The 25,816-nt window shown below is 58.3% G+C and overlaps 1 protein-coding gene across 3 annotated transcripts in view; it reads left to right on the forward strand.

Annotated features, from left to right (window-relative positions):
- LMF1 (lipase maturation factor 1) overlaps positions 1–25,816 on the forward strand; it is an 88,581-nt gene that overhangs the window by 31,951 nt on the left and 30,814 nt on the right. For 2 of the 3 annotated variants that reach the window (XM_043561083.1, XM_043561081.1), the window contains exon 4: positions 17,793–17,941. The exons of the other annotated variant lie outside the window; for it this stretch is intronic. In XM_043561083.1, coding sequence (XP_043417018.1) covers positions 17,793–17,941 — 149 coding nt within the window. The remainder of the gene's footprint in view (positions 1–17,792; positions 17,942–25,816) is intronic. 3 annotated transcript variants of the gene reach the window in all.

Here is a 25,816-nt window from a genome sequence, read left to right on the forward strand (position 1 = left end):
TTGTGCTGGGGTAAGGCTCAGAGACACAGCCACTTGTCCACAGCCTTCTTCCCCATGTATATTCTAGAGCATTATTCTTCCTTAGGAAAAATCATTTTTAAGCCCATGTTTTGATCACATTTTTTTTTTATCACATTTGATCTCATTTGGTCATAGCTAAAAGCAACTGGGGAGATGGGTCCTTCCCTTTACTTCTGCAGCATTAGCAGTCGCCTGTCTGAGGCAAGAGGAACCATTGCCCCCATGCTCCTTCCCTGCCAGGTAAACGCTGATGTGTCCTGAATCACAGTGAACAGCTGGGAGGCCAGAGAATGGCTTTGGTCTCCTCAGACACCATTGCAGCCACCGGCTGGCCTGGAACCTCCAGAGTCTGGCGTGTGTCCCTGGAGCTTCCTGGCTCCGATGCCCCATTGTTGGATGCAAGAGGAACACAGCATCGGCAAGCCTGACCTTTGCCAACGCCACTAACAGGGAGAGGCATTGTTAGGTTAGCCCTGGAGTAGCAGCTGTGTGCCAGTTTCTTTTGTAAATGCTTTGATATTTTAAAACAGAAATTTTAAGCGAGGAAGCCATGCTTTGTTGCTGTTACAATAGCAGCTCTTGTCTGTGTGGATTCATTGAATGGAGACACTGATACCGGTGCAGTTTTAGTGCCGTTAATAGTTCCTAAGTGTGTACAACGCATCTCTTCTTAATGGCTTGTGTCCTCTTACTGAGAATTTTGTACCTCTTTTAAAGCACGATCCCTGTACTTATTATGGGCATGTGGTGGGTCTCATATTTAAATACCTCTGGGGGCGCCTGGGTGGCTCCGTCGGTTGAGCGTCCGGCTTCGGCTCAGGTCATGATCTCGCAGTTCGTGAGTTTGAGCCCCGCGCCGGGCTCTGTGCTGACGGCTCGGAGCCTGGAGCCTGGAGCCTGCTTCCGATCCTGTGTCTCCGTCTCTCTCTGCCCCTCCCCCACTCACATTCTGTCTCTCTCAAAAATAAATAAACATTAAATACCTTTGACAAGGAAGAGCATTGCTGGTTTTCCATTTGGTATTAGCCTCGATGAGTAGCTTTTGAACGTTTGGAAGACTGACGTGCGGACAGGATTGTGATTAATTTTTGTACCACGTCCATTCGCACCTGCCTCCACACTGGCTGCTCCCACTGTGGACAGTAGCCCCCAGGGCCGCATGCCTCTCTCCAGCCCACCTCCTGCACCTGCACAGCCGTGCTTCCCAGCCCCGGGCCCGGTTTCGTTTTTCTCCAACCCACCACCCTCTGACGTGGGTCTTTGCGTTATCTGTCGGCTTACCATCTCTCTACCTGCCTTCCTCTCACCCGAGAGTCCGCGCAGGAGGGCTGGGGCTTCACGGGGTCCCCACCGCCACCACAGCACGTGGGACGGGGAGGGGCTCGATCACAGCGTGGCTGGTCCCTGGTGAGCCTGTGCACGGGTCCACACTCGGATGCCGCGAGGAGGCAAGCGGTCTGGGTTTTTCTAGGCTGGCACATTCTTATGTTGTCACTCTTCTCAAGGCCGCTGGCAGCTCAGGGCCCTATGCTCGGTGGAGGGTGTGACTTGGTGTATGAGAAAACGCACTGGTTTTTTTTTCGATGACGTGTCTCCGGAACTCAGACCGCCAGCACAGCCGCAGCATGCGTTCTGGTGCTTCTGAGAGATGGCTGCGTTGAGGCACGTGCGGCCGTCGTCCGGGGCGTGGCTGGCCCGGCAGCGTGGCAGCCTCGGGTCTGGGCACACAGCACCTCCTCCTGCTCGGCCCTGAACTGGGCACAGAAGCGCCGAGCAAGAGGACCACAGTCCGTCGGCTGACCGCAACCAGAGGCAAAGCACAAAATGGAAGACTAACGGTGGAGCCAGAGGCAGCCTCCGAGGCGCCGTCTGAGGTCCGTGCTCCTCAGTAAGAGCCAGGGTGGGTTCGGGGTTAGCAGTGGCACGGCCACACTTTGGTCCCGGGTTTCCAGGGTGAGGGGGACTCCCGTACAAGGCAGAGCTCCCAAGACTCTGTCCTCTTCATGACGGCCAGGCGCGTGCCCGCCCTGGGGCGGGGCCAAGCCGGGCGCTGACCCGAGGCTGTGGCTTGTCCCTGGCGAAAGGGTGCCAACAGGACCTCTGAAAAGGTGGTCCTGACATAGCTTCTGACTCAGAAATGTTGCAGAGTCCCCGTCAGCCTTCACCCTGCGTCCCCGCAGGTGGCACGTAACTGGTGGAACAGAGACGTCAGCACTGGTGGGACGGTCAGCTCGATGAGACCGTGGTTGGGTGTCTCTAGCTCTCCCACCAGTGCCCCCCAGTCCCGGGGCCCCTCCTGGGCCACACTGCACATGCCGCCTCGTCCGCTTTGCCCCCTGGGGTCTGTGCCAGCCTCCCAGACTCTCCTGACTTTGACAGTTCTGAGCAGTTCTGGTCACTTACTTGGTACAGCGTCCCTCACGCTGTGTTTACCTGGTGTTTCTCGTGACGAGATGGGTCACGGGGGTTGGGGGGGAGGTGCCCTTCTTGTCACCAGATCGGGTGTCTCAGTCCTCACGACTCCCCACAGGTGATGCTGACCTGGATCGCCTGGTGGAGGTGTGTTTCTGGGTGTGTCCTGTGTCGGGTGCATTTTCCCATCCCTTCTCTGTCCTCTGGAAACCGGTCTCTGGGCCCTGCGACCCCAGGGGAGGGGGGACTCAGCGACACCCTCAAATGACTTGTGTATGTACATTAAAGCCACACAGTCGCTGTTGAAAATTGGGGGAGTTTCTTGAAGTTATGCGATTACCCTGTTTTTCCTTCAGGGTTTGTCCCCTGACTTTAGGCTTCCTTGTGGCTGTCATTACTGTGACGTCCTGGCGGTGATTTTCCTGTTTGCGTCATCCCTTCTGTTGTGAATTGCAGTTCCCCTATGAGGAGGAGCTACCCTTTCTCCCCCATTTCTTTACTAAATACTTGTTTATGTCGCTTTGGCCCCTCATTCTATTCTCACAGACTAGGATCCAGCACCACGAGGACCTGCTTTGGTGCTCATCGCCCAGCCTTGGCTGCGGGGAGCCCCGAGGCTGGCTGCCACACCCTTACTGAGCACCCCACCCCCCCGACTTCCCAGCCCTACGGGAGCTGCAGGCCCTTCTGGTGATTTCCCTTCTGTAGCCCTCGATTCAGCTCTTTCCCCAGGGGCCTTGCTTCTCTTTCACGGAGAACGGTGTCAGACACCAAGATCCGGGTGCTGGGTGTGCTCGTGGCTGACGGGGTGGCACTGCTTCTCTGCCCCACGCCGGACAGAGCCAGGAAGGGTGTGAATGCTTACAGCGCACCACTGACCAGCAGCGAACCACTATCGGGACCTCCGTGAGCGTCAGAGGCCTGACGCCGCGTGGGAGGAGCCCATCTCAGGGGCCGCCCACAGCGCGATCCTGGCTGGGGGCTGGGGAGGGGGCCGCCTACACGCAGATGGTGATGGGGGTCTCTCAGGTCTACGCCTGGGTCAACACCACGGAACCCGGGGCAAGGAGTCTACGGGAACGGTGCGAGGCTCATCAGTTTGCTCTGAACCTACAACTGCTGTAAAAGTAAGAGTTTAAAAGTACACAGCACAAGGGGTAAGTGTTAGCACATTAAGTCTTTAAAAAGCCACGTAGGACGTGTGGGGAAGCCAAATATGAACTATAACAAATGAACCTGTTGATAAACATGCAGCGTTTACACACACGTGTGTGCGTGTTCTCCATAACACGTCTTCTACATTACATGTTGTGTTTGTGTTATAACGTGTGCGTAGGCATCTACTAAGTAACTGCACTGAGGGGTTGAGGAAGGTGTTTCCACGGCGTGCGCAGTTTGCTGAGCGGTTTCACGTAGCTAAGCACGTAAAATAATTCAGCCCAGTGGTGACGAGGGACGGTTGTCAAGCCAACAACCAACTGCTGTGTCCAACAGTGGGCATTTGGAAGGACTGTCTACGGCAGCGCCGGGGGCGGTGGGGCAAGTGGGCACTGCCGGGAGCACAGGACTTGGCGCAGCCTCCCTGGAGGACGTGTGGCTGTCCGGTTACACACGTGCCTGCCGGTCCCCAGCCTCACTTCAGGATGTTCTGCGGCAGGATTAGGGTGTGCAGACAAACTGCGGGGGGCTCGGCACCATGTTCATGGCAGGAGAAAATGGAAATACACGTGAAGGTTCAGCTGTGGAGAACTGGTTAAAATTACATCTCTGGGGGCGCCTGGGTGGCGCAGTCGGTCAAGCGTCCGACTTCAGCCAGGTCACGATCTCGCGGTCCGTGAGTTCGAGCCCCGTGTCGGGCTCTGGGCTGATGGCTCGGAGCCTGGAGCCCGTTTCTGATTCTGTGTCTCCCTCTCTCTCTGCCCCTCCCCCGTTCATGCTCTGTCTCTCTCTGTCCCAAAAATAAAATAAAACGTTGAAAAAAAAAATTAAAAAAAAAAAATTACATCTCTGCATGACTAAGCACCACGATGTAACGACACACAAAGATACTTAAGATACGTTAAAATGGGTTTTAAATTGTATATACTACATCCCATTTTTAAAAATATTTTATTTTTATTTATTTTTGAGAGAGACAGAGCGCGAGCAGGGGAGGGGCAGAGAGAGGGAGACACAGAATCCGAAGCAGCTCCAGGCTCCGGGCCGTCAGCACAGAGCCCGACGCGGGGCTTGAACTCACAAACCACGAGATCGTGACCCGAGCCGAAGTCGGATGCTCAACCGACTGAGCCACCCAGGCGCCGCTAAAATATTTTAAGTCATCCCTAAACACAGCATGGGGCTTGAAATCAACCCCGGGATCCAGAGTCACATGCTCTTCCGACTGAGCCAGCCAGGCACCCCTGCAATTTGCTTCTACAAAAATCTTCCAAAACTATTTTGAAGTATGTGATCAGGGAATTAGTAAGATTTACCTCTGGGTGGTCAGACTGCTTTTCTCCTTAGTTCCAGTTTATCTTCAGTGAACATCTTTGCTTTTGATTAAGGAATAATAAATTTGTCTTAATATTTACTGAGTTGCTTCTAATAAAATGAGATCATTGGTAGATCAGATGTGAGCAGATGTGAGCTGGGCACGGGACTGGAGGAGCCCGGGTGGGGGCGGCCAGAGGAGGAGAGGGAGCCAGTGAAGCTTTGCCTGAGGGGCACAGTGAGGTCCGCTCCCAGCCAGGTGCCCTTGGCCGGGTGAGAAGTCCTTTCCTCTCCTGGGACCGGGTGCTTCACGGTGCTCGTGGCTGGAGGCGGGACAGGGGTGGGGGACGGGGGCCGGTTCTGAGCGCGGGGACTGCGGTGGCCTGCCGGTGCTGGGGGCTTGGGAGGAGTGCAGGTTTTCGGAGGACCACAGGGTGTTGAGACCAGGAAGGGACCCTCGGATCGGTCTCCTGTCTGGACGGGTCCGAGCTTGCCCTGTGCTCTGGGCTGCTGCTGGCAGGAGACGCTGGACGCAGGCGGTGCCTGGAGGGTCCAAGGAGGGGTCAGGGAGTCCTGGGCGTCGACTCGGTGGGGAGGGGCTGGCAAGGCCGGAGAGACGGTGGTCTCCGTCGAGCCACGGATGAGGGCCAGTGTGGGCGTGGGAGTCCGTGGGAGTCCAGGTGAGGAAAGCAGGACAGCGAAGTACTTCCTGACCTATATTTAGTGCTGCGGGTGCTCTGGAGTTGGTCCCCAGAGGCGGGGAGGGGACGCGCTGCGTGGCGCCCGGTGCCTCCGCCGGCCGGGTGAGGTTACTGCCCTCCTGTCCACTCAGTCTGTGCCGTGTCTCAGGTTTTGTGTGTTTGGGCGGCAAGAAACCTCCTCCTATCTGAGTGAGAGCTGTGCGATGTGCCTCAAAAAAGGCCAGGGCTTGGGGATGAAGCGACTCAGGAGACAGGAAGCCGTGCTTCTCGCCACGCCAGGTGGCATTCTCCAGGCCTCAGAAGTTTCCGGACTCCCCACGGCTCGGGCCCTTCCCAAATTCTAAGCACGTATGTGGTTCTGTTGCGAGACTCGCGCGAAGGTCCCGCCTCGGCACGGCGCCCGTTCAGAACGCACACCATGGTGCAGGGGGAAGGCTCGCGCCCGCCGCCCCATCACGTGGCTTCGGGACCCGGTCCGGGATACTTGGCTCAGCATCAGCAAATGGACGACTCTCTGGCTTTTTCCCCCTTTTGGTCGTGCCAAAGTCAGCAATTACAGTCATAATCCCCGAGGAAAACGACAACTGAGAAAATAACAGGTGGGCCCGAGCCCGGGGCGGGTGTGAGCCCCAGGGGGCTTTGCACGTGCAGGCCCTGCGCTTTGGGGAGCACGGTGCCGCCTCTCACGTGGCCACTGGACTGGAGCAGAGTCCTCAGTCTTCTTGGGCGACGTGGCTGTCGTGCGCCAGGTTCCTGGATCCTCCCCTCCCTTCCCTCGGGCCCCATGTGACACCCCGCGTGCGCTTCTGTGCAGAGAACACGCTTCTGCCCTTTTCCTGCTCCCACACCAGGCCGCCCCGGGGCGGCCGTGACAGCTGGCGCACGACCAGCCGCGTCTCCCCACCCTTCAGCCCCCTTCGGAGCCTTTGCCTCCTTACAGAAGCCAGTCCCTCTGAACAGGGGTCTCCTGTCTCGGAAAGAGAAGCTGTTTTCCGAGCTGCACCTGAGCGGTCTGGGTAGCAGAGGCCCCCTGCTCCCACACCGTGGCTTTCCACTGCCCTCCTGGCTCCTCTCCCGGGAAACGCGTGCTCGTGCTGCTGGCCTGCATGAGACTCGAGCATGTCCCTCGATGACGTGGGATTTTCTCTACGAGGCTTTTAGATACCTTCTTAACAGACTTAGTCCCATAGTCGCTGTAAGTTTGGCTTCTGGGACAAGTGGCAATTTAAAACATCGCAGTTCAGTGTGTGGCGATTCACGAGCCTGCCGGCAGTCGGTCCTGGATGTCCCCGTAGATGCCGATTCCTTGCTCTGTTTTTCTTCAACTTTTGATTATGAAAACCCTCCAGCACACACACACCATCTCCGTGTTGACGGTGACCCTGAACAGGCAGCGGCCCGGGCTTTGCTTACCGCCTCCCTTCCTGCTCAGCCGGCCGTGACGCAGATCCCACGTGCTGCTGTTCCACCTGGACGCACTTCATCACGTGCCGCCCCGGGTGGGGTCTGTGACCGTGCACCGCCAGCACACCCGGGACACCGGGGGGTGGGGGGAGGGGACAGCTCCCACCTTCAGTCCGTGCTCGGGGACGGCCGGCTAAGCAAGCGCCTTTCCTACGGCCCCCGTGTCCAAGTGCGCACCGACACGCCCGATGGGTGCCCCCTGCAGCCTCTCCACGCCCCTCCCCCTCTGTGCTCCAGACAGGACTTGTGTAGTCCTGCACAGAGCGGACTGCTCTCCAGGCCCGGTGGGCCAGCCACAGGGCTCCCGGCTACTCCAGAGTCGGCCTTGATTTGGGCAGGGACGTTTTGTGGGTGCCGGGACTTCGGTCGCTGCCGGTCAGAAAGCTCGGGCCACCTTTCCCCTCTCTCTGCGACGATGAGATTGCTGAGGCCACCTGTCACCAGCCTGACCTGTCCTTTAGCAAGTTCTCCGTCAGCAGCAGTGAAGGGCCGGTAGCCTTGGTGGCCAGTCTGGAGCTCACGTTCTTGTTTGTTTGGGGTTTTTTTAATGGTTATTTACTTTTGAGAGATAGAGGGAGAGAGAGAGTGCTCGCAAGAGAGGTCACGTGCAAGTTGGGGAGAGGCCGAGAGAGGGGTTTTGCAGAGGGGCAGACGGAGGATCCGAAGCGGGTCTGTGCCCGCGGACAGCAGCGAGCCCGATGCAGGGCCCGAACTCTTGAACCACGAGATCATGACCTGAGCCGACTGAGTCACCCCGCGCCCCCGGAGGGTGTGCTCTATGCTCAAGTTCCGTCACTCTGCTTTTATCAGAGTTTTGCTCGGTTGGTTGCTTGATTTTTCTAAGAGTAACTTTCCTTCATCAACGGTTTGGTTGCTCTAAATCTTGTGCCTCTGAAAAACTCAAGATAAACATGTGTTCCTTTCCCTCTTCAGCTTTTGTGACAATCACTTGGTCCCTGAGCAGCTACAGGAGTCCTTCTAACGCCATTTGCAGTGCTGCTGATGCCGTTTGATACTTGAACTCATTTTCTGTATTTTTTTTTAAACTTTCCATGTAGGAGATCATATTTTTTTCTACTTTAGGTCTTAGAACTTTTTATTATTTTCACAGTGGCTAAGGATAAGTGTGATTAGGACTCTTAAAATCGTGTCATTAGGGGGCACCTCAGTCTGGCAAGCATCCAGTTCTTGACTTCGGCTCAGGTCACAGTCTCCTAGTTCGTGCGACCGAGCCCCACACCAGGCTCCATGCTGACAGTGCAGAACCTGCTTGGGATTCGCTCTCTGCTTCTTCCCGTTCGTGCGTGTGCTCTCTCTCTCTCTCTAAATAAATAAACTTTAAAAATAAATAAAAAATAAATAGCTAAAAAAAATAAAATAAAATAAAAATAAAAATAAATAAAAAATAAATAGCTGCCATGTTTAAAAAAATCAAATCACATCACTATGAAAAATTTCCAGCATACCAAAAAAATAATAAAGGATTATATAGTAAAAACCCACACACGGACCATCTAACTTCTACAGGTTGTATCTTGATTTTTTTTTTCTGTGATTTAGCTAATCTACTCACCTCTCTGTCCGTCCACCAACCCGTCGTATATTTTGATGCGTTTCAGAGTTAACGCCACATGGGTACACTTGAGCGTCAGGTCATTAACTGAGCTCTAGTTAAACTGTGAACTGCAGTGTTTTAAACTGCCGTTTGTCCTAGAAGCCACGCTTAGAGTGAATATGGGAATGAGTCTTTTAAAAAATATTTAAACGCTTTGTGGAGAATCAAACATTATAGAGGGACATGTGAGAGTTTTAAACACGCCAGCAGGACGGCTCTTTGAGCTGTTCGGGTTGTTTCCCTCGACAAAGAACTCCCACACAATGAGATGTGAAGATCTTAAGCACACACTTTGAGAGTCTGACAGACCTATACCCCTGTGTAATCCAAATTCCCATGAAGATACAGAAAATGAGCATCACTACCGTTTATGCAAAGGTAGCGCTCTAGCTCAGACTGAGTCTGTAAGAATTTCCAGGAGGGACGCCCGGGTGGCTCAGCTGCTTAAGCGCCTGGCTCTTGGTTTGGGCTCAGGTCATGATCTCACGGTTTGCGGGACCGAGCCCCGTGCTGGGCTCTGCATTGGCAGCATGGATCCCGCTTGGGATTCTGTCTCTGCCCCTCCTCTCCTCCCGTTCTCTCTCTCTAAATAAACATTAAAAAGAAAAAAACTTCCAGGACCGTTTGCACAATGCTCCCCACAAGGAGGGAAGGTTTGCTTCTCTTGCCTGGCTTCTCAGCTAACTTTCCAGAAGTCCTACTCAGCTGACACCTCTCTGCAGACAGCTGTGTCCCGTCCCTTCCACACTTAGGGGCCCTTGGTCTCAGGGGCCTGTGGTGAAGGGCCAGAGTTAACTGTGTGAAGGACGGCTGGAGGACTCACCTGTCTGAGAAGATGAAATCGCAATGCCCCAAATGAAGCAGGTTTTATGTGGTTAATACTAGGGAAAGTTCTGCTTTCTCATAGGCTGCGGGGTTTTTATAATGATGTCTGGTGTTTTCCATTTCTTTGCTACTAACAGAAGGCTCTGAGGTCACAGCCTCACCGCTCTGATTTATGTCCAAAGGAAAACGGCTTGTAGTCTTTTTAAGCACGGGCTATGACGGCGAAGAACTTTCTGTCTAGTGCTGCTTAGACAGACAAGCCTTATCCGTGCTGCTGACGGAGGCTGGTGGTTTTTCCCTTCACACGTGTGCTGGGGTTGTTCCACTTCCTCTCTAGGTCTTTCTCTCGGCATCTTCTCTGCGCACGTGATTTGGGTGCCTCGCTGTTGGCAAAGCTTGTGGATTCCTGGTTCTAATCTCAGAACGGAGAGTCCGGGAGGCGCAAGAGTCCACATCTGGTTCGGTGTCTCCTCACCTCCGTCGCTCCTGACGACTTGCTGCCGTTCACCCTGTCCCTTCTCCACACGTTGTAAGGTCTCACTGTCCTCTGCTGGGGTCCTGCCTTTGGTTTACAGCAGTTAGGCCGCGTTGCGCCTCTGTGCACGTTTTTTGGATCCTGTCTGATGATTCCCTGAGGTTCTTCAATCTGTAACTTGTGTCTTTCACCAAGTTTGGATAATTTTTGCCACTACCTTCTCCATTTTTTCCTGCCTGTCTCTTTCGTCTTCTCCTAGGATTCCACCCGTGTGTATATGTAGGGCCTTCTGACGATGTGTGTTCTCCGTGCTCTTTTGTTCTCCAGGCTTTACAGAGTCTGCTCTGCGGCCTGCGTAACTTCAGTCGAGCTGTTTTCACTTGGTCCTGTCCTCTTGACGGCTCTTAGGTTCATCTGGTAAAACTGTAATTTGAGACGCTTTCTTTTTCAGCTCTCGAACTCGCTTGGTTCTTTCTTGCCCAGCTTTGTTTCTCTGCCGAGTGGCCCCATCTGTACGTGCCTCGTGGGCAGGTCTTCCTTTACCGGCTTGAACACCCTTCGCCTGGTCTCTGCGGAGCTGGGCAGCCCGGGGAGACGCGCGGTCCGTGGCACCGTGTGTGTTGGGCGGGCCGTGCAGGGATGGGCTGAGGCCTGATTGTAAACGTTACGTCCGGGGAAGGCCCTCCCTGAGAAGGGTGGCCTCCAAGCAGAGAGCTGGCCGACCGGCTGGAGAAGGGGGCGCTGGCGGCAGGGACCTGAGGCGGGCCTGGGCCTCCAGCCGGGGAGGAGAGCCCAGGGTGGAGGGGAGGGGAGGGGAGGCGAGGCGGTCAGTGGCGTGCCGGTTAGCTGTACCCTCTCCCCGCGGGCCGCTCGTGTGGGGTCTTCCTGATGGCTCACATCAGCGGACTTAACGGAAACCTAGTCCTCACTCACTGTGCACTGACCTACAAGAAAGCCCTTCTGGAGACTTCTCCTGATGGCATCACGGACGTGGTGCCTGAGGCTATCACTGCCCCTTCCCATCACCAAGCCACCACCTCAGGCTTCTTTGTGCACAAGGTCCGGGCAGTACCGGCTGCCGACAGCGCCCCCCGGGGTCCCGGTTCCGTGACCGCTGCCCGCCTGTCCGCTTCCTGTCCCGCCGAACATACGTGCTGCCCAGAGCAGGTGTGTGGGGCGGGCCGCGCCTCACGGGGTGAGATAACTGGACACGCGGGCCCCTCCCGTCGGCCAGGCCCTGCCCTCCTTCAGGTGACAAGGGTGTGCCTCTTAGCAGCATCGAGGACAGCAGAAGGTGTTCGAGGAGTGTGTGGAAGATCTAGAAAAGCAGATCATTCTTCAGGACCGTGTGGGGCGAGGGTGACCCCACTTCCGCGGGCACGGTGCTCAGCCGCAGTGCTGGAACGAGGCCCGCACCGCGCAGAGCCTCCCAGCAGACCTGCCTCCCGGTGTTGTCGGAGAGCAGGGTCCCCCCCACCCCCCGCCCCCCACCGCACCGTGAGCCCAAGCGGCGCAAGCCTGCAGGGCAGGTCCAGGGTGACCTGGACACCGGGCAGCGTCTTCGGGATTGCGGCAGGCCGCTCCAAGACAAGCTCCTGGCTAATTTTCATGCCCGGCAAACAAAAGGCAGAGACACGGTAGCACATCGTGCCCTTCAGCCTGATGTATGTGAAATATTTGGAATATATTAATCCTAAGAAATCTCTGTTGCTAGATCTAATTTCCGTTGACAGGAAGCATTTTCATATTTATCCAAAACCAGTAAAGCCAGCGAAGGTCATTGCTCTGAATTTTGCTCTTGGGCTAGCTGGTGACACCTGCACGGTCGTGAGCAACAGGGGACACCTGGGGCTAGGAAGTCTGGTTGCCATGGTAACCGAGCATTACTCTGCGCCGGTGGACAGAGGGGGAGGGTCGCGGTGTGGGTGTGGGTCACACAGGTCACTTCCTGCTCCCTGCAGTGCCCAAGGACAGCCTTACGACACAAGATTCTCAATTTTCTAAACGATTCATAATTGGGAGCGTGCAGTTTTAAAGTGAGTTTATTTGAAGCCCGAAACCTTTAACCAGCTTTTTCAAACCTATCTACGTGCCAGAAAACTCACTCCTGTTTACAATCTGACTGGACTTAAATCCCACATCTGAAGCGTGAGGCTCGCTTCTTTGAGAGGCCGGGTCTCCCCTTGCGGGCTGTCCAACAGCAAGGTCGGCGGCCCCCCATGTACCACGTTTGCCCCGCTCAGGGTGGTTCCGGAGGATTCTGGGGCAGATCCGGAGCAGACCGGGGTGGGGGGTGGGGGCAGGAGTGTGGCCCATCTCTGGGGTGGGGCTGGAATCAGTACCGGCCGGCCCTAGTCTGTCTCCTTGGGGCAAGAGTGGCTATACAAGCCATCCTTGTGGCTGAAAGGGGTCGCCTAGGCCAGGCCCCTCTCCGTGCCCTTCCCTGCAGGCACACGTGTGATGCCTCCTGGCTGCAGCTGGTTGCCATGGCGACAGTGCCTGCAGGGGGACAGAAGGTGCCGGTTGGTACCTGTGAGGGGCAGGGTCACCCCAGAGCCGTGCCTGTGGGACGCTCCCACCCTCAACGACACAAGGGCCCCTGGAGTTTCCGTAGCCAGCAGCCCCCTTGGGCCCCATCGGTGACTGCGCAGAGCACACTCTGGCGTGCTGCTTCGTAACTTCCCGTCCTGAGATGGATCCTGGGAAGACGAAGAAAGTGACTTTCCAGGGCTCCGAGCACTCTGCAGGTGCCGAGGGTGGGGCCGCTCCTCTCGAATGACAGCCCGTCTGGAGGGAGGCGTCTTTCTCCTTTTTCCCTGTTTTTAACCCGAAGCTAATGGGTTTCCTGCTTCTCATGCGGACGGTGGCTGTCACTCTTGAAGGATCCATAGGTGCAACGCTTCATTATTCTTTCTAAGTAACTGTAATAGTTCTGGGGAAGGTAACGAGACCTCGGTTGGTACTGCCTCTCTGGAGTGGCCGTCTGCACGCCTCCCGCCTCTGAAGCCTTGGTTTAGGTTGTGTTTTTCTCCCAGGTCACAAGTGGCTTAATTTGTGCCGGGTGGACCTGGACTCTGGGTGACTTCCACGCAGGCGTCGTGCGCGCCTCGCTCGCCAGGCGGGTCTGCCTCCCGTCCCAGGCGAAGGGATCGCCGCGGAGCGGCCAGGCCGCCGCCCCCCTCCCGCGCGGTTCTCCTGAAGGCGCCAGGCACGGGTCCGGCCTCTCAGTGCTGAATTTTCTGGAACTTGAACAGAAGAGCATCTTCACTCTCCTCATGTCCCTAAGTCCACAGGGAAGGTTTGATTTAGTGACAGGTGCCCCGAGCTGAGCCAGAGGGGCAAGGGACCCCCACCACTGACAGGTGAGGTCGGGAGACCCAGGCCCCGTGCGCTTCTCTTGTCGGAATACACGGAGGGCCCAAATTCAGCGTGTTTTATGGGGTCTTTCCTCGGAAGTCACCTGTGGCTGCCCTGGCAGACACGGGCCACACGTCACACACCGTGCAGATTTAGATGCTGGTTCAGGAGCGCCGGCCAAGAGAGCATCCCCTCTCCGACCACACAGGCTGTCCGCAGACTGCAGGGCACAGGGCTGTGGCCGCCCAGGGACCCGGAGGACGTGGACGTGTCCCATCGATGCCTCCGTGAGAGCGGCCTGCCCCACCCCCACTGCCTGTCTGCTCCTCAGAAGGGCAAACAGAGCTTGGGAGCCGCCCCGCTACCCGACAGCTGCTGGGGCGGTCACCGTCCAAGTGTCCGGTCCCGAGCACCGACCCCTCGTCTCTCACAGCTGGGGGCCTTCCCTCCGGTTTCGCAGGAAGCTTCCCAAACGTGGCCTGTTCAGCACTTGTCAGCGTTACTGGAAACAAGCCAGGAGCCACAGAAGTTGAGGTTCTAGAAACAGGTAGCTGCATGGGCCTCATGCTTCGTGGCTCCCTAGTGGGCGTTTGTGACCACTGCCCCAAAGCTACAGGCAGGGGCAGCACGTGGGCGTCATCCCCGAGGAGCATCCATCGGGGCGGAGCCTTCCGGGGGACCCCGTGGAGCTGCAGTGCTCACGTGGCACTCGCACACCAGTGAAGGGGCCAGAGTGCCCCGTCCCCTCCGCAAGAGGATACGTGTGAGCGCAGGTTGGAAAGGCACAGGCGCCCTCTCGAGTGGGACTCGTCACTGAGGTCGGGCCCCCGCTGGGACCCGCCAGTTGTGTCTGGGTCGCCCCAGCGCCCTGCCGCCCGGCCTGCGGTGGTGCCCCCGCGGCGCCCTGGCCGTCCTCATCGCGACCTCGGGGCTGCGGGAAGCCGTCCGGCTGCACCCCTGGGCATTTGTTTTCCGGGGCCGCCTTCCCGCCACGCCGCCCGAGAACAATGGTGCCTTTGTGCGGATGTGTGTGGCGCAGCTGCTCCACCCGATGAGATCCAGGCGAGGGAAGCAGCAGCAGGTGGGTCTGTGGGCCACCCTTTCCTCCCCGGCGGTGTCGTGAGCGCTGATGGCCCGAGGGCCGGCGGCCGGGGAGGTGGCAGCTCCAGCCAGATCGGGGGAGCGGAGGTGGGGGGGCATAGGCGGCTCTGCTCCCCCTGAGCACCCGGGCAAGGTAGGGAACGTTCCAGCAGGTTCGCAAGGAGGCAGGAGGGCAGGTGACCTTCTGCCAGTACACGTGAGTCCCTAAGGCGGCAGGGCGCCCCTTGCCCACCCCATCGCCTGCTTGGCGGCACTTAGGTGGGTCTCTGGGCCCTGCCATTTGCACATCACTTTGATTGGTGTCATTCAAGCTGCATATTAAAATTCCGCTCGTCACATCTGTGCAAAGTGAGGTGGCAATTAGAGAAGGCGGGCCTGGCACTCTGGGGAACGCCGTGCACCCACGTGAGCGTCACAGGCTACGAGGCCTTTCCGGTGAGTGCTGGCAGACGTCCCCGTGCCTGCGGGGTTTGGGGTGGACACTCCACCTTGCAGCCTCCGGGGCTTGCCTGGCTCTGCCCAGAACGCCCTGGACCCACCTGCCCACTCGTGCTGCTGCGCAGCGGCACGGGCCTCCCGCCTCGTACACTCTCTCGCCACACGGGGGGAGGGATCGGCCCAGTGGCAGGACGACAGGTACTTTGTCAGAAAGCAGAGGGGCCCGTCGATGAGCGCACGGCAGCGGTCAGCCACTTCCAGGTTCCACGGCACGCTTGGGTCATGAAGTGACACCCCAAGAGGAGGAGTCCAAATTCAAGGACTGTTCTCTCACAATAAAACTAGAGCGGTTGTCATAAAAGGAACGACGTCTGGTTTTTTTCTGGTCGAGACAAGAATGAGGGTTTGAGGGGCGCCTGGGTGGCGCAGTCGGTTAAGCGTCCGACTTCAGCCAGGTCACGATCTCGCGGTCCGTGAGTTCGAGCCCCGCGTCAGGCTCTGGGCTGATGGCTCGGAGCCTGGAGCCTGTTTCCGATTCTGTGTCTCCCTCTCTCTCTGCCCCTCCCCCGTTCATGCTCTGTCTCTCTCTGTCCCAAAAATAAATAAATGTTGAAAAAAAAAAAAAAAAAAAAAAAAAGAATGAGGGTTTGAAGTAAACTATAAAGCAAAGGGCCTCCATCACCGTGAAGGGGAAGAGCACCTTGAGTCGAGATACATGCTCAGTCCGCGTCTGGAATTTCCTAAGACAGACCGAGTGCAAACACTTCCTGCATTTTTCCCCCTTCTCCTGGGAGAAGTCAGGGTTCTCAGCTCTGGGCACGTGCAGGCGGGTGCTGGGGAGCCAGGCTGAGCCCCCGTGGCTATCCCACACGCTAAGTCCCCTGCACACGGGTGGTACCAATGCCCCTTCCCAGCCTCGCCAGAGCACCTCGTAGGACCATCTTGCCCGTGACTAGTGGGGGCCTGGCCGTAGCCCGCCTCGCTTCCCCCCTCCTGTGGGCACCCCTCCCCGGCATCCTGGGCCTCTTTCTGCATCTGGACTTTTCTCTGGGTGGTGCAGGGTGTGCTCTGGTGGCCCCAGTGTCCCCAGCACAGGTGCACGTGGCTCAGCCAGGACAGCCCACAGATGCCATGCTGGCCAGTATAGGGCGGGACTCGCCGCCCCTCTGGGTACGGGCCGGTTTGCCCGCCAGCCTCGGTGCTGGGCACTGCCTCACAGCAAGTGGACCCCATCCTAAGACCCAACTGACCTGGAACCGGGGCTTCAGAAATGCACAGAACATACGAGAGCAAATGGGTCACCCCCATTTTATTATGAAAAACGTCAAACCACAGACGAGTGTCCGACGGGCACAGTGAGAACCCACACACCTGCCACTGAGACTGAGCAGGCCGTTCGTGGGCATCATCATGTCCCCCGTCTCCACCTCCAGTGCATCTCAGAGTAAGTTGTAGGCATCGAGCCATCCGTGTGGCCCTAAAATCTCGGGTTCAGGACTCACTTAGGGTTGTCTCTTTGCAGTGGTTTTGTTTTAGAAAGAAATTTACAATGAAATACATAGACCTTCAGGTGCCTCTGACTCACACCCTGAGGGGGTGTCACCCCCCAGGTGTTTTCCCCTGTATCAGTTTTGCTCCTTCCAGAACCTTCTGTGAATGGAACCATAGTACATGGACCCTTGTCCAGAGTATTTTTCGTGTGCGTAAAGTTTCACAGATTCATCAAAATGAGACGAAAAAGAATGTGTGTAGGGGTGCCTGGGGGATCAGTGGGTTAAGTGTCTGCTGACTCTTGACTTGGGCTCAGGTCATGATCTCGGGGTTCATGGGTTCAAGCCTGTGTTGGGCTCCGTGCTGACAGCACAGAGCCCGCTTGGGATTCTTTCCCTCTCTCTGCTCCTCCCCTGCTTGTGCACACATGTGTTCCCTCTCTCTCTCGAGGTAAATTAAACTTTTTTTTAAAAAGCATGTGCAGGGCGCCTGGGTGGCGCAGTCGGTTAAGCGTCCGACTTCAGCCAGGTCACGATCTTGCGGTCCGTGAGTTCGAGCCCCGTGTCGGGCTCTGGGCTGATGGCTCAGAGCCTGGAGCCTGCTTCCGATTCTGTGTCTCCCTCTCTCTCTGCCCCGCCCCCGTTCATGCTCTGTCTCTCTCTGTCCCAAAAATAAATAAACGTTGGAAAAAAAAATTTAAAAAAAAAAAAAAAAAAAAAAAAAAAAAAAGCATGTGCAACATGCAGAATGCCACGTAGCCTCTTGTGAAAGGCCAAGTGACAGCAGCCGGGAAGCTGTCAAGGTCTCACGTTTCCATGACAGGCCAACTCAGTGTCCACGGGCGCACAGAACACCTGCCCCCACTGTGCCCACGCTGCTCACTGCACTGGTCAGCTGGGTCCCAGCTATTGCCGTCACAGCCTGCGGTGGAGTTGCTGGCTGCCCCAGGCCAAGCCCTTCCAGGGCTGACAGGAGGCCATTTCATTTAGAGCCCTTGTCGCCTGTACCCGCGTCTCCCCCAGGCCTCCCCACTCATCTGGGGCAGACTGGGGCCCTCATGTCCGGGTCAGGCCATCTGGCCTCATACACTCTGTCCTGGTGAGGTGCTCTCAGGGAAGAACCCACAAAGCTCTGCTTCCGTGTTCAAAACTACTGAATTGAAAAGGCTTCCACAAACCCACAGGCGGTGTGTGCTGAGTGTGGGGCCCGTGTCAGGTCTGTGCAGTGCCCTGCAGAGAGCCTGGCTTGGGGTGCTGTGGCCGTCCCACTGCCCTCTCTGACATGTGCCCCGGCCTGGGGGTGAGACGGGTCCCTGGGCCACACCACCTGTCCTGGTTGAAGCATCACTGAAGTTAAGCTGAGTTTGGAAAATGTCTGGCTGTTGTTAACGTGCCCTTTTGTGTCCTTACTGTCATTCCAGGATGGGAGTCCCAGCTTCTGGAAACAGGATTCCTGGGAATCTTCCTGTGCCCTCTTTGGACTCTGTCTCGACTGCCCACAGGGACCCCCCCGTCCCAGATCGTTCTGTGGGGCTTTCGGTGGCTGATTTTCAGAATCATGCTTGGAGCGGTAAGCGGAACCTTCAGTGGCTTAGGCTTCAGGAAGCGTGCCGCAAAGGAGCCACGCCTCGCTGCCTGCTGGCTGGGCTGTGCCTGCGGGGCCCCTTCTGCTGCTTTCCGTGTTCGGGGGCCTGTTTCTGAGTCCTAGGAGTGCCCCCGGCCCCCAGTCCTGTGCACAAGCACTTCCTGTGGGGCCTATCTCGACTCTGAGCCCGCTCCACAGGGAGACTCACGGGCAGAGTCCCTCCTGGGGATTTCTGGAAGGTCTGAAATGTTTTACGTGGTTTAAATCAGGAAGGGTGGCAGCGGGTCAAGGACACACAGTCCCCTGTGACTGTCACCCCAGAGAAGCCGTGCAGAGTCCTTCCCGTGGGCACCTGGCTTGCTGGCCCCGGGGAGCGTCTCCCAAAAGCCAGGCGTGTTGGCGGCCGCCTCGCTCCAGCGTGGCCGGTCGATGCCGTGGCCCGCATGCCGCCCGCCTGGTGTCCTCCTGGCTCGCGCCCTCCTGGGCCCTGGCGACCAGGGTTCCCCGGCCGCAGACTCCCACGGGGCCCGTGCAGGTGCGCGTCTGCTTCCACTCCCCCTCCCGTCCCCCTCAGGTGTCTCGGGAACATCATCTGAACCTTCCAGTCAGGAGGGACTTGGTTCCTTTCGGCCTGACTAGTGTCCGCTCTCTTGGGCTTCTCACTCTCCGCCGATAAGATCTTGCTGCTTATGCCGGAGCACTGACTTCCTTTACATCGGGAGCCCCGGCCCTCAGGTGTGCTGAGCCACCTGTCTGCTTTGAGGTTTCGCAGGTGCGGGCGCGCACGAGCTCACAGAGAGCACGCTTCTGCCGCACACAGCGGTGGCTCTGCCCGCGTCCCCTTCAGTCCAGACGGCCCGCCGTCTCCTGTCCCCCGCGCCCTGGCACCGGCCGTCTGGCGTGCCCTGTGCCCCTGGCAGGAGGCCCTTGTCACTCTCAGCCTGGGACAGCATCCTTGTGTCCCATCCCTGACTTGGGCAGGCCCTGCCAGATCTCTGTGGGGCTGCTTTCCGTCCCTGTGTAATCGGCGAGTGTTTTGTGGCCGGGTCCCATAGAGTTCCGTGGCTACCGCGTCGTCGTCAGATGTCCTCCCCGCCTCCCGGCACCGGTCTGCCCCTCCGTGGCTGGCGTTAATTCGATGCCCTTCGTCCCCGTTACCCATCTGGCCTGTGGGAGCCCGTCTTCATGCCCTGTCGCCTCAAATCCTGAGTGGTGCCAGCCTTTAACTGGGAGTCGGAGGTCCCCGAGCAGGACAGGCTGCCCCAGGTCCTTTCTTCCTGCCGGAAGCCCGCGCTCCCACGCTCAGACGCCCTCCTGGGCATTCGAGCCCCTCATCCCCGTGTGACGACCGTCCGCGGTCTGGTTACTGCTGCATCTGGGGTTGTGTGGCGGGTGGGGGCGGGGCACCAGAAGCAGCCGCGGTGTGGGAGGTGGCCGTGGTTGGTGAGCAGCACCCAGGCTGCCAGCGAGGGGAGCCTCGGGGGCCCGCGTGTGGCCCCGACGTGGCCCGCAGGGCTCGCGACCCCGGGCGGTGCGCGTCGCTGCAGGTCCCGGGAGCTGGCGTGCGGGGCGAGCGCGTGGCCAGACCCCGCCACAAAGACTCCTCGTCCGGCGGTCAGACGGCGGGCCTGACGTTCGCGGCTCCTTTTCCTGACACACGGAAGTTATTTGCTGCGATTAGCGGGCGTGGCTGCGTGCCGTCTGGGACCTCAGTTTGGAGTTTTCCTTCAACTCCTTCTGAAAATCCAAGGTGTTTGCTGTTCGAGTCCCTCGCCGGGGACCGGCCTGGGACCGCAGGCTCCCGAGGCAGGAGAGCGGCGGGGGAGGGGCGCCGGGTGGCGGAGCGGCGCCCACGGAGCCTGACAGCGCTCAGGCGCCTCTCGTGGCATTTTGATTGACTGTTCGCACCAGCTGGGTGAAAACTCGTCAGGTGCACCAAAAGGGGTAATTACTCGATTGCATCTGTGTTGGGTGCCGCTCCTCCTCCTCGGCTGGAGAGTGGCAGCGGGGAGCAGGCCCGGGAAGGGACAGCGCCTGTCGCTTACGCGGGGAGAGGGCCGCACGGGCCCGCTGAGGACTGAGCTGCCTGCAGGTGCAGCCCCGGCCTGACCTGCGCCTGCTCACGACCGGCGCCGTGGACGCAGAAGCCACCCGGCCGCCGTCTGCTGCGATCCCGGCGCGCTGGGCAGTGACACCCCCCCCCCCCCCCCCCCCCGCACACACGGCTCCCGGGCCCCCGAGGCGGGTCAGCGTGGCCTCCCCACCGTGGAGCAGGCTCTGCCTGTGAACAGCTGGAAAGTGGGCCTGGCATGTGACGCATGCTGGACAGCAGACAGCGGGGGTAGGGGGCCAGCGGGACACGAGGCGGGTGCCGGCCGTCTACGAGGGGGCAGGGGCGGGCGGAGGGAGACCCAGAGTTCCCTCGGCCCGCATCCTGCTAGAATTCGAGGGGCGAGGTACAGAGAGGAGGACCTGGGCACAGAAGGAGCCCCGAGAAGGACACAGTGCCCCTGCCGACCTGCAGAGGCGCGTGGCTCCCATCTAATCCCAACAGACAGACACTTAACTGACGCGGCCGCCCCGGTGCCCGGTCCGAATAGTTGTATAAATTGAGATCATCAAGCCAAATAAGAGGCACCTTCCACTGAGAAAACTCCAGGCCCAGGAGACTTTACTGATCAGTCTGTAAAACATTTAGGGAAGGAAGTGAATCCTGTCCACATGCATCCGCGACGCAGAGGAACCCCTTCTGGGCTTATTTTTTTGAAGTCAGTGAGGACGAGGACGTTTCAAGAAAAGGAAATTACACGGCAGTCTGTTCAAGGGCACCGGGAAACACTCTTGAATTATTAGCGAACAAACCCAGCAGCGCCTGAGCCGCATGACAGACGGGCTTTCCGCGGGATATCGAGTGGACGTAAATGAACCGATGCAATTCACCAAATGACCAGGTAAGAAGCAAGTTGACAAATGCCGTGGTCATCTTAACTGACATAGGAGGAGAAGCACTAGAATTAAACACGCGTTCACGGCCGACGCATCTTCTGGAGCCCTGAGAACAGGTGTCCTCCGCCCGGTGTGTGAGGCACCCACCCGATGCCACGCTCACCTGAGGAGACCGCGCGTGTCTGACGAGGCAGAGCGCGTGCCGGGCGCCCGCTTATCCCGTCTACCTGGAGTCGTACTGAAGATTGTAGCTCGCGCAGAAAAGCAAGGAAAAGCAACAAAAGCCCTGAACGCGGGAAGGGAGGAAGTGAAGGCACCTGTCTTCGCGGTGGAGGGGTCACGAGGTCCTCAGGACCAGCGTGTGCAGTTAGCCAGGTGTGGGATTCACGCTCAGGGCACACGGATCAGGCCAGCAGAAGCCGACAGGGAGTGAATTTGTGGGGTCGTCACTGTCGTGCCGTCCGAGCTCCTGTCTCCCCGCCCGCAGCGCCCCGGGGGTCCCACAGAACCACTACCCAGCCACCCGCGAAGGCGCCGGGCCCAGTGGGGGTGTCGCCTGGAGCCCTGCGGGCAAGATGCCACAGCAGGAGCCAGTGACCCCCACAAGGTCTGGTGACAAAGGAACTTCTACCTTCCCCTAATCAACCTTTTCACATGCGTGGGGATCATCCCCGGAGTGGCGGGCACAGCGTGTGAAAACCTGAGGTACGAGCTCTCCCCAGAGCCCCCCAGTGCCTACGACTCGCCCACGCGGGGCGTTCCTCACGGTCTGCCGCTACCCAGACGTGGACACCCAGGGTGACATCTGCCTGGACACCGTCAAGGACGTGTGGTCTGTGTGTGTGACATCAGGGCCACCCTGCTGTCCATCTAGACCCTGCTAGGAGAATCCAGCACCCATAGCCCTTTGAGCACCCACGCTGTGTGTGAATAGCCTGGAGAAACCTCACAGCCTTTAAGAAGTACCTGCAAGAGGCGCGCCCGGGTGGGTCAGTCGGTTGAGCATCCGACTCCGGCTCGGGTCCTGATCTCACAGTCTGTGAGTTCGAGCTCCGCGTCGGGCTCCGTGCTGACGGATCAGGGCCTGGAGCCTGCTTCGGATTCTGTGTGTCCCTCTCTCTGTGTCCCTCCCCCACTCTGTCTCTGTCTCCCAAAAGCAAACAAACATTAAAAAAAAATTTTTTTTAAAGACGTGTCTGCAAGAAACCTGCTCGAAGCTGGTCTCTCGCCAAGAACCCGGACTGTGTAGCCTCTCTCCTTGTGCTCTCTTTTTATCTTCTCCTTAGATCGTCTGCCCTTTCCTTCGTTTTTGTCTAGGACTCTGTATCTTAAGCTGTGGTGTCATTTTTGTTTCGTTTCTGTTTTTTAAATGAAGTCTCTGGTTGAGCCTTTATGAATACGTTAAATAAATACAGTGGTTTGTTTTTTACCCACCTCCCCCCCCCCAAAAAAAAGAAAAGAAAAAGAAAATGTAAAATACGTCATTAATAACCTCCAAAACCATAAAATACTCGGGAAATTGTAACAGGAGCCTAACACCGTTCTCTGAAAGCTACCATCGTTGCTGAGAGAAACGAGAAAGGCTTAAAGAGACAGACACACTTGTGGGAGTCAGAAGCCTCAACACTGCTCAACTGTCCAGCTCTCCCCAGATCGATTTATAGGTGCCGTGCAACCCAGACGTAATTCTAGAAGGATTTTCTTTCTAGAAGTTGATGAACCGATTCTTAGATTTGTTTGGAAACGCCAAGGACCTAGAACAGCCAGAAAATCTCGCATAAGAGGCACACCCTTGTTCCAGGGTTTCCCAGGAGTCGCAGTTGGTGAGACGGGCAGTGGGGGCACAAGGACAGACAGCCAAACCCTTAGGAGGGTCTGCGAATCCAGAAATAGCCCCACACCAAAATCACCGTGACGCACGCTTTGGACAACTGACCGAGTCAGTGCCACCAAGAAAGACAAGGTGCTTCTCTGACGTGCAGCGCTCGGGCGTCTGGTTACCCACAGAGGCCGTGAGCCCCAGCCCGCCACTGCGCGCGGGAATTCGTTCGAGGCGGGTTCCAAACGTGAAAGTGGAAATCTCAACACTTCTTGAAGGTAACGGGATGTTTTTGAATCAGAATCTTCTCTTCCCGACAGACACGAGCGATAGACGGCACCCACAATTCCTCTGCCCCGCACAGGGAGCCGGTGTCTGGGCCCGTAAAGGACGCAAGAAACCCAGCGGTCACGACGACCGGTGTGAAAGGGGGAAGCTTTAGCAGATACCCCTGCAAACACTTGAAAACTGCCCAGCTTTCCCAGCCGTTAAGGAAATGCCTGCCAGTCCACGCGCAATGGGATGGCGTGTGCGCCCACAGGACCTGCTGAACCCACAGAGGGCGGGACCACACTGCAGCGAGTGTCCTGGCTCGGGCCGCACCAATCACCGCAGACCGAGTGGCTTGAGCGGTGCTTCCTTCCTCCCGGCATGAGGCCGGCAGTGTCCCAGCGCCTCCCATCCCCGGTGAGGACTCTTCCCGTGTCCTCATAGGGGTGCAGGGGGACAGCAGCCCCGGTGTCTCTGATGGGGGCACTCGTCCGGTATGCTCAGGACCCTGTCCCCATGGCCCCACGGACACTTAATTACTTCCTCAGTCTAAATGCAGCTGCGGGGAGGGCCTGGGGAGGACACGGCACCGGCCCTTCACAGCAGGGGAGTGAACCAGAGAGGGAATGGCCTGTGGTGCTCTCCTGCGGTCGTGAGAAATGGTGCGCAGTTCACGGAAGCCACGACGCAGTTACCTACAAAGTTAACCTACTCCACCCCGTCATGCTTCTGTCCTCAGGATGCCTGGGAATGCACTCCCCAAAACCCTCCCCCGGCACCAGGAGCTGGAGACCAACCACGGTCCATCGGCAAGAAGATGGGGACCAACCGAGCTAAGTCCCCGGAATGGAAGGCACCCGGCACAACAGGGGCGCGAGTCCCGACACTCAGCAGACCCGGTGACCTCGCAGACGGCATGTCAGGCTCCTCGTGCGGGGGCTTCCGGAACCGGTGGGGCCAGCGTGTGGCCAGGATCCGGGGTGGGGACTGACTGGGGGGGCATACTGGAACGTGGGGGGCCGGGGAAGGGTCCCCCGTGCTGGCGGGGGAGGCACCCAGGCGTGCCTGTGCACAAAGCTCCTTGGCCACACGCTTCGGGCCTGGATGTAAATCATTTTTTTAAACCCGACGAGGCAAGCCGCCGGGGGCCTCCAGGGAGGTGGCCGATCGGCCCCTGTGTCGCACAGACAGCTATCTCTGTGGGCAGGGCCGGAGACCGGCACGCCGGCAGGTTTTCCTGGGGCTTCTCCGTCGCGCAGCAGAGAAGACCGCGTGCCCGCGGGCCCTGGAAAGATGGTCAGCCTGGCCGGATCTGCGGCCTGAGCTAGAGCCACGCGACGCGGCCTCCTGGCCAGGCTCCCCGCGCCAGCTGCGGGGACGGCGGGCGGCCACGTGGCGCGACCACCCCGTCGGACTCCCTCCCTTGGGGCAGAGGCGCGGGTGTACCCTCCCGCTGGAGTGGCACAGGCCCACCCGGTGCTTCTCTGGAAGAGTCAGGAGCCCTTCTCCCAGGTTTCAACTCAGTCTTCGGCTTTAAAGGCACAGATTCCAAACACATTAGTGGGGAGAGGCTTTCCATCTGCAGAAAATGGCAAACGGCGTGGGTGTCTGAGTCAGTGTTTAATAGGTTGCCTTTCATCATGCTTTAAAAAAGTTTTCACTTTGTTCTCAAATCTCAACTTCTGTAAAGACAGACACGGGTACGTGTGTCTGTGGCTGAGTCGGCGCTGGCCGGGTTCGTCCTGGAGACGCTGCCTGTCACCGAAGCCTGAGCCCTTTGCTCCTGGAGCTTCCGCTCCCCGAGTCAGACCACACGGTGGCTTCTCCACAGGCCTTGGCGCCACAGCTGTCCCTGATCGGTCCTGGGCCGGCCGGACGGCCCGCGCCGGGCTGAAGGCCGAGGTCTCGGGTGCCCCGAGTTCTGGGAGCCAAGGCAGACTCCCTGCCGCCGGGGACTCTTCGCGCTGGACGGCACCAGGGGGAGGCACACGCTTGGCCTCGGCCTGGACGACTGGACAACCGAAAGCATCTCCTTCACGTACCTCCCTCCCCCCGCCCGGCCTCCCTACGCGTGCGGGAGGCCTAGGTGCGCAGGCGGGCGGAGGCTCTTTGCGGCCCCTCCTCCGTGAGAACCTGCCGTGACGTGAGCGGTGTGGTCGCTGGCCCACGAGGAGGAGCGTGTGCACGCCGGGCCGCGGGGGTCAGGAGTCGGTCTGATGACCGTTAGATTTCACTGCCGGGATGCGGCTGCTTCTCTTGGCTCTCATTTTGTCAGCGCGCCTTTAATTTTTCCACATATTCTTTCCGTAGTTCCTCCGACACCATGTGCTAAATTATTTCATTACTGGTTCACCTCGTGGGAGTTTCATAAAAAACTTCCCAACTTCTTACCGACCAAATGCAGCCGAAACAAGCCACTTTCATCGGGAGCCGTGTCTCTGCGGTGGCCGGCGCGGGTCGTTGGCAGGTTCGCCGAACGCAGGGTGCGGCAGGAGGGGAGGCCGGGCGCCGGAGCCCCCAGGCACCTCTCAGAGGCTGGCAAGGCACGAACTGTGCTGTTCTGTACGTGCAGGTGACCCCCCAGGGACCTGAAGGAGAGAGATGCCAGCGTGTTTCCCACAGGCCGTCCTCAGCAGATGCCTGACGACCGAGCGCCGGTGCCTCTCACGCTGGGTGCTCCCGCTCGTGGCTGTGTCTCACAGCAGCTGTGGCACCCGAGGTGGGACCCTTCCGGTGCTCGTCGTGGGCAGACTGCCCTGCTATCCTGTTAACACAAGAGAAAAAGCCGTATGTTAGCCACCAGAGCGAGGCCTGTGGTCCTGCAT

The sequence above is a fragment of the Prionailurus bengalensis genome, chromosome E3, assembly GCF_016509475.1.
Source record: "Prionailurus bengalensis isolate Pbe53 chromosome E3, Fcat_Pben_1.1_paternal_pri, whole genome shotgun sequence".
In the NCBI taxonomy this organism is placed as follows: Eukaryota; Metazoa; Chordata; class Mammalia; order Carnivora; family Felidae; genus Prionailurus; species Prionailurus bengalensis.